The 8,918-nt window shown below is 39.8% G+C and overlaps 1 protein-coding gene across 1 annotated transcript; it reads left to right on the plus strand.

The window, feature by feature from the left end:
* Nucleotides 1-1,138: 1,138 nt before the first annotated feature.
* On the plus strand, nucleotides 1,139-4,722 carry slitrk2 (SLIT and NTRK-like family, member 2). The gene has a single exon (XM_079893534.1). The coding sequence runs from the start codon at nucleotides 1,696-1,698 to the stop codon at nucleotides 4,258-4,260; it is 2,565 nt and encodes an 854-aa protein (XP_079749660.1). The 5' UTR covers nucleotides 1,139-1,695; the 3' UTR covers nucleotides 4,261-4,722.
* Nucleotides 4,723-8,918: the final 4,196 nt, after the last annotated feature.

The following is an 8,918-nucleotide window of genomic DNA, read 5'->3' on the forward strand; positions in this document are numbered from 1 at the left end:
ATATATATATATATATATATATATATATATACAGTATATATATATTTCTTATTTATTTGATTAACTCAAATGTGATATAATAATTGTATTATAATTAATTATGATTTATTAGAATTAATATATTAAATAAATATAAGAATACTGAAATATATATTAACTGCTGCTATTACTTCAGAGTATGTTCTTATCATTCATTTATTATCATTTCTAATGGGTTGAAAACTGATGGTGTTACAATGCTCTCCAGAATCCAGTATTGGCTGAGTTTGGCCTTAGTGCATTGGGCATATCGTCCTCCTTTTCTTGGCTATCTATCATGATTGTTATTGCCAGTGTGCAGCATGCAAATCAATAATTTATGACAGATTACTTTATGCCTGAAGCTGGTGTTTTGTAATTGCAATTTAAGCTGGTTCTTAATATGACTCATGAATTAAGTCTCAAATTTCGTTACAGCAGTCAATAAATAAACAAGAGGAATGGATAAGCAAAATAAACACCAAAGCAATATGGGGAAAATAAAAGTTTTTATTATTTGAAGATCCTTATTGACGCTGTCTTTACCCCTGCAAATGTATGTTTTATATATATTTGGAGCTATTTGCGCCTCCTAGTGGCCGATTATGATTAGAACAGCTGCTTTTGTTATACAACCAGAAACTTTACTTACAGAAGCTGCACAGAAATCTGATTTTATTCTGTTTATTTATTTCTCATTTAACCTTTTTGTGCTACAAATGAATGTTCTTTCTCTTCTTATTTTTATTATTATTATTATTATTATTATTATTACACGATAAAAGGCTATGCAATATTGGTTTATTTAAAGGAAAATAAACCAAGAAGGCATATCTTAAAAACTGTTTTAAAACAAAAAAGTGTTCAAATCGCGTTAGAACACCCACAGCAATAGTTCATTAACAGATAAAAGCAATAATTAATTAAAATAAATAAAACATAAAATGCCATTCAATATCAAAAATAAACCAAACAAAAAGGCCACACAAATCCCATATTAAAACGGCTTTTATCAAGCAGTGCACGTCTGTAAATAACAATAAAATGTTATTGTTGTCATAAAAATAATGTCTTTGACTAGGAAAGGAACACATCTACTCACTCATGTCTGGTGACGTCGGAATTCCACACAGAGCTCGTTCACTCTCATCCAGCAGACACACACACAAACACACACACACACGGGCATAGGCGCGCGCTCCTGGTGGGAGTGAGTGAGCAAGCGCGGAGTCCATCTCTCTCACTCTGAAGCTCGCTCGCATAGCGCTCAGTTATCCCGCGCATCACGCACCGTCAAGTTGACTGTCGCCATGCAGGATCACAGGCGTAAAGTTGCTTTCGTGTGAATATCTCTCGCGCCGCAGGTGAAAAGGACAGTTTAAGCTCCGAGACTCGGAACGGTGGTGCCTCGGATGCGCTTCAAACTGCTGCATGAATGCTTGCTCATTAGCCCGGTATTTCACTGTCACTGCGAGGGACGACGATGTGTTCGGTCCGGCAGCGTTCACAGTGCGCTCGGTGATGGATGCCTTCTCTATTCCGCCTTTTGGGATTTAAGGAGGGTCAAAGGACAGCTGTGCGCTTCTGTGCGCCTTTTGAAATCTTCTTTGGGGCTGAGCATGCCTGTTTTGAGATTTGCACATTAATGCTGGGGCTTTCGGCATTATTGCTGTAAAAATGCTGAACAACATTCTCTTGCTGAGCGTTTTAACAGTCACCAGTTTCCCTTCAAAGACAGACAGCCGCAAAACTTCCAAAGACATTTGCAAGAACCGGTGCTCCTGCGAGGAGAAGGAGAACGCACTGAATATCAATTGTGAAAACAAGGGTTTTACAACGGTCAGTCTGTTCCAGCCTCCGCAAAACAAAATCAGCCAGCTCTTTCTGAATGGAAACTTTCTCACCAAGATAAGCCCGAATGAATTCTTCAATTATGGTAATGTAACATCTCTTCATTTGGGTAATAATGGCTTGCAGGAGATCAAAACAGGGGCATTCAATGGGTTAAAAAACTTGAAGCGCCTTCATCTCAATAATAATAATTTGGAAATCATAAGAGAGGACACTTTTTCTGGTTTGGAGAGTTTGGAGTATTTGCAAGCTGATTATAATTACATTAGTGCCATAGAGGCAGGGGCTTTCAACAAACTGAATAAACTCAAAGTCCTGATACTCAACGACAACCTTTTGCTCTCTCTACCTAACAACATATTCCGCTTTGTCATGTTGACGCATTTGGATTTAAGGGGAAACCGACTGAAGATGCTGCCGTTTGCTGGTGTTCTAGAGCATATAGGTGGAATAATGGAGATTCAGCTGGAAGAGAACCCGTGGAATTGCACTTGTGATTTGATACCCCTGAAAGCCTGGCTGGATACAATTTCAGTCTTTGTGGGGGATATCGTGTGTGAGACACCGTTCAGACTGCACGGCAAAGACGTCACGCAGCTGATCAAGCAAGACCTTTGCCCCAGGCGCAATCCTGGAGACACAAGTCATCGTGCGATGCAACCCCCATCTGATTCACAATATCAGGGTCTGTCTCCAACCCTGCGGCCTCGAGTCACACCGACAAGAGCCCCCAAGGCCTCCCGCCCCCCCAAAATGAGATACCGTCCCACTCCTCGTGTCACGTCCAGCAGAGATAAACATGTATTCGGGCCTATCATGGTGTACCAGACGCGCTCACCTGTCCCGATTACATGCCCGGGAATTTGCGTGTGCACGTCGCAAAATCCCGACAGTGGATTAAACATCAATTGCCAGGAGCGCAAACTTCAGAACATCTCTGAACTTCAACCCAAACCGTCGTATCCAAAGAAACTGCATTTAACCGGTAACTATTTGCAGACCATATACAGAACGGATCTGACAGAGTACAGCTCCCTTGAGCTCCTGCACTTAGGGAATAACAGAATAGCAATCATTCAGGATGGAGCCTTTGAGAATCTCACTAGTTTACGGAGGCTCTATCTGAACGGCAACTACATTGAGATCCTGTCCCAGTCTTTATTCGTTGGGCTGCAGAGCTTGCAATATCTCTACCTGGAATACAATATCATTAAAGAGATTTTACCCCACACCTTCAACTCGCTGAACAATCTGCAGCTATTGTTCCTTAATAATAACCTGCTGAGATCCCTTCCCGACAATGTGTTTGGAGGTACCATGCTGACAAGGCTTAATCTCAGAAACAATCATTTTTCCCATCTGCCAGTGCGCGGCGTGCTGGACCAGCTCTCTGCCTTCATTCAGATCGACCTCCAGGAGAATCCGTGGGACTGCAGCTGCGACATTGTGGAGCTTAAGAACTGGATGGAGCTGTCCAGCACCAGCGTAGTGGTGAACGAGATCACGTGTGACTCGCCGTCCAAACACGCAGGCCGGCTCTTGCGCTCCCTCCGAAATGATGCCATCTGCCCCGAGACTGATGAGGTTCCTGTGACTAAACCCCCGACTGCTGTGAGCTCGAGCACCGAGGCGACCCCTTCTTCTTCCGTGACCCCTACGGACAGAATGCCCGAGATGCCTCCAGAGGTGCCCTTGTCCGTTCTCATCTTGGGCCTGCTCGTCGTGTTCATTCTGTCTGTGTGCTTCGGGGCGGGATTGTTCGTGTTTGTCCTCAAACGTCGTAAGGGAGTGGAGAACGTTCCCTCAGGCACCAATAACCATTTGGACTTGAACTCCTTCCAAGTGCAGTATGGCTCTTACAATGCAGATGCCAATGCGGATAAAAGCGACAACCACGTATATAACTACATCCCTCCGCCCGTGGGCCAGATGTGTCAGAACCCCATCTACATGCAGAAGGAGAGCGAGCAGGTGGCCTATTATCGGAACCTGAAGGGGCTGAGCTTCAGCGCTCTTGACCCCAAGAAGGACGAGCTTGATCGAAGCCCAGCTTTCACCATAAGCACAGTGGAGTTCATTGATAAGCAACCGTGTGCCAACCGTGAACCGGAACTGCTTTATCAGAACATTGTTGAGAGAGCAAAAGATCTGCCCCAATCCGGGCCACTCAGCTATAACTTTTGCACTTTACCCAAAAAATCCTTCATCCCACCCTACGAAACCACCCGGCGACACAACCAGGATCGATTAAACAAAACTGTTCTCTACGGGACCCCCAGAAAATATGCTGCACAGTCCAAAAACGAGCATCCTTTGCTATCCAACAAGCTTAAAACCGAGCCAGACTACCTCGAAGTTCTGGAGAAACACACTGCGATGAGTCAGTTGTAAGATTGAGTTCCTGTAAAACCTGTATCATCTGTGTATTCAACCACAAGAGACAATAATAACACCACCACCACAGACCTAAGCCTTCCATCTTCTTTTTAGAGGCTGTATACATACCCGCAATTTAAAGATGATATATTATTTTCTCTAAGGTTTAAATTATTTCTTCTACTTGAAACATAAAGACTGTAGCAGTTGTCGCAAGAATATGTATAGCTTACAGCTCCATGCTTTTTTGTAATATGAAATATATTTTCTCTCAGACGACAGGGTTGTTGAAATGACATTCCTGTAGAACATGTTGGATGGTGAGTGCAACACAAATTCCTGGTTCCAGAAGTGCCTTTGCACTTGAAGAATTTTATCTCTGCTTTCTGCTAATCAAATTTTTTATAAGTGCTGTATTTTAAGACTCTTTATGTAAAATAGAATTATTTGTCCATTGCATTAAAAGTAAAAAAGTAAAATGGTACTCTAGTGTTGGGAGGATATTGTTTCTCATGTTTTGCATCTCTAAAATCAGGTGATTTCAGCTTAAATTGAATTAAGTTTCCTATGCATTCTGTGATGGATGTGGATTGTGCAGTATTCTGCAGCAAGGCTGATCTCTTTTAACGGCAGTGTGTGCGTGTGTGTGTGTGTGTGTGTGTGTGTGTGTGTGTGTGTAGGCTCAGCATATATGGTACTTGCATTTGCCTAGTTTCTGTGCAATGAAGCATTGTCAGTGAAGAACAAATGGTGGAGAAAATTTAAATGATTTGATCATTTTTACTTGCCTGAATATTCTTTACATATCGTGGCACACCGACTTGCTTGCTGTAGTATCTGATCTTTAATTCCTTGCGCATTCGCTCATTAATTTCTAAATTGAAATCAGATCGTCTCTGACTGTGGACATAATGGTTGCTGTCCAAGGTGCTAAAATGAGTTTGGATTGGCTGCTAGAGATATACTGTTGTCTTAGTGCTGAATTTCTAAATATGCCTTTTTGTAGACAAGTTAAATACTTGAAAAATGATGCAGCAGTTTACTGCAGCACAAATCAGACGAGTTTGTATTGTTTCCTATCAGCACAGAAATAGGGTTTATGCATTTCTTGATTTATTTCTTGAATTTGTGTGTTTGCTTGTTTACATAAATGTAAAGAAGGCTCTGTATCATTGCTGCATTCATAAACTCCGTGTACATCACGTATATGCATTTCATTCGTAATTCATTACCTTTTTAAAAATGTTTGCAACCTATCTGAGCAGTTTGATTTCAAAGTGAGGCAAATGTTTTCCCCCATGGGAAAAAAAAAGGAGTGCGCTTGCTACAGTGCTTGATGTGACAGAATGTTTTTCATCCACTTTCAAATGGAGTGCGCGGTACAATGAGCCTCTGTGTGGCTGTTTCCTGGTGTGGCCGAGAATGGGCAAAGCCACACATGCCCTGCACATCAATGAGGGGCCTGACCAGCAGAACACTTGCTGCTCTAGATGGAGACGTCATGCTTTGATTCGAAATAAATTGTGAGCTGTAATCGGTTTACGCAGAATGAGAGGGAGCGAGGCTGTTTCATTGATGCTGATGTATTGAGTTCATTACATATACAGCTGGTCCCAGTATACTTTATGTGCTTTTTTTTAATTGTGTGCATGCAGTTTTGCCTATGCATTTGAAATTCATAAGTCTGTGAAGTGTGCAATCAGTCTTTTGCATGCAATTTGATCTGCGAGAATACATTACAGATATATATATTTCCAGAGCATTATGATAACTTTCTTATTGCTGTGTGGAGGTTGGGATAAAGGACTACTGACTGATTGAAGAGAAAGTTTTGAAGCCCGAGAGCCTCGGCAGTGCTGCAGTACTTTGATGCCATTGGCAGTGAATTATGTCAAGCAGTTTGAAGGTGCTTGGCTCCAGATTCAAATCGATGGGAATGATGCTAGGTGTTGGCTGCTGTGGGCTTGTCCTCAAGCCGTTCTTAGCTATGCTTTCAGGCAGCTTCCAAATTCTCCTACATGAATCTCCTCTTCCCTCATTGCACCTTTGGTTTATGGATAGGTGATTTTCAGAAAAGTTAAAAAAATTTAACTGTAATGATGTATTCATGATGGAGCTTTGAGTCAGTATCCAGATCTCTTGAGTAACTGCTCAGCCCGCAGGCACATTCATTTTCTTGAAAGGCTGTGACTGGAATATTTAACCTGACCTCACGGCAATTCGAATTTTACGAGGTGGCTAATTCGTACAAATTCATACGACCTCACTTGTCCGAAGATTTTTGCTAAATCATGCTTATTTTACGAGTTGTCCAATTCGTATGAATCCGTCTGAATGACCTACCCCTGACCCCGCACCTAAACCTACCCATCACTGGGGTTTAGACAAATCCTACGAATTTGTACAAGTGAGGTCGTACGAATTCGCCACGTTTTACTCACTCGTACGAATTCGTGTGGATAGGTCGTGAGATAGCGTTGGAATATTCCAGCAAATTGCCAAAGATATGCTTTTTTGCTTGAGTTGCTCTCATTATTAGGTGCATTATGTAACACTGAAGGGCAACACTGTTCATTCTTTAAAATACACGTTAATTACATGTTCAGTATATTAAATAGCATTGTTAAATAGTATTTATTTAAAAAAAAGGTATTTGTTTAATATCTTGGCTAACCAAGCATATTTAATATGTCTAACTTACCTAAAATCTCATGTACCTGAGAGGCCATACGTTTTTATTATCATATTATCAATGATCAGATAGCTGTAGTTCCTGTACAACGTCTCCATTCTTGTAGAAGGTAAATGAAGCATGCATAAGATGCAATGAGAATGTAAATGGACCCATCAAGTATTTCAGCTTCTGGATCCATAATTAAAATCATATGCTTTAGTACATTCGGCGAGGAAAACGGCGTGAGAATAGCCATCAAGAGGCCATTCAAGCCCACTTGTAGACGCCTTGAGAGCTGCAATCAAACAAAGTGATAGAAGAGCATGCAATGATATTAGAGAGGAGGGGAGGCTGTAAATTGTTAAGAGTAAAAAGCTAGAGTTATGACGCCTTTTCAGCACATAGCTTTTTCTCTCTGCCTGAGAAAAACGGGAGCAATTGTTTCACTGCATTGCAGATTTTTTTTTTTTTTTTTTTTAAATACAAATTAAGTATTAATTATTATCTATCTATCTATCTAGCTATCTATCTATCATTTACTAATGCCTTTTAAGATCAAAATTTGTATCTTTTAACATTAGTGAACTAACATGAACGCATTAATAAATTCTGCAAAAATATGTTCATTATTAGTTCCTGTCAGTTAATGCATTAACTAATGTAAAGATAAATAAATTGTAAAGTGTAACAAATTGTGTACGATGTTGTAAAATGATACCAAAATAATATATATTGATATTAGTTTTATTCATCAGCTTCTCTGAATATATTTTACCTAAACAGATTACATTTATTTTTAGATAATGATAATGTACAGCTCACTTACACTTTTCTTTTAAATACCCATTATTCCTATTTTTTTTTTTTTTTTTTTAATGGGGCTATGTTATCCTCCTAATAATTCCGACTAAAAGAATAATTATTTAAAATGTATATTATGATCTAATCTTTCTTATGTTAACTCTATGTATGGTATTTTCTTTTGGCACAAATAAATGTTTAATTTGCTCTTAGTCTCCTCTAAATCAAAACTGTATTGATTTTGTCTTCCAGAAAGAAAATATATATATATATATTCAAAACAATTTCAAACCTAAAAATAAAAATAACACTGCAAGTAATTCATTTTTTTTTTGTTTATGCAGGAACTTTTGCAAGCTTACTGGTGTTATTCAAATTAAATGCATGAAAACAACACTTAGAACAAAATATTCCTATTGTAAAACGCACTAGTGCGCATCTCACGGGAATCCAGAAAATGTCTGTCAGACACTGACAAGGCAAACAGAAATATCCAAAGGCTGGAAATGACATTAACACCAAGCCCAGCGCCCGTAGAACAAACAAGCTTTCGGCGTGATGTAAATCATGTGTTGAGAACAGCAGGAGTGTGTGTATGATTGTCTGGAGTCAGATTTAGGGGCGAGATCTTTGTGTGTAGTCTTTCTTCTGCAGTGTCTTTTTGATGAATAATGTATTTGTTTCATGGCCGCGTAATCATTTAGGCATTAATGATGAGCCGTGTTGGAAGCTGACAGGATGTTTCGCACAACTGTCACAGAACAAACTGCCTCATAGGAATTAGTCGTCAATGTCCTGACGACTGCCAAGGCGTTTCTCTGGAAACAAGTGCAGTGTCCCCATATATCTGCGAGTGTACGCAGCGACATCTGCAAAAAGGCATGGCCATAATTCTTTTAAATGGATGAAATTTATATAAATTTTCACCTCCATGCAGAACTGTTATACTGAATCATTGTTCAACTGTGTATTTAAAGGGATAGTTCACCCAAAAAGGAATATTCTGTCATCATTTACTCATCCCTCATGTTGTTTCAAACCTGTATGAGTTTCTTTCTTGAGCTGAACATAAAAGAAAATATTTTGAAGAATGTGGGTAACCAGAGAGTTGACGCCATTGACTTCCATATAGTATGAAGAAAAAAAAAAAAAAAAAAAAAAAAACCTATGAAAGTCAATGGGGTCCATGCAGAAATTA

This window comes from Squalius cephalus (assembly GCF_949319135.1).
Source record: "Squalius cephalus genome assembly, chromosome: 14".
Lineage (NCBI taxonomy): Eukaryota > Metazoa > Chordata > Actinopteri > Cypriniformes > Leuciscidae > Squalius > Squalius cephalus.

Excerpts from the sequence above, each read along its gene's own strand:
- slitrk2 (XM_079893534.1), top strand. The coding sequence starts at position 1,696 with ATGCTGAACAACATTCTCTTGCTGAGCGTTTTAACAGTCACCAGTTTC.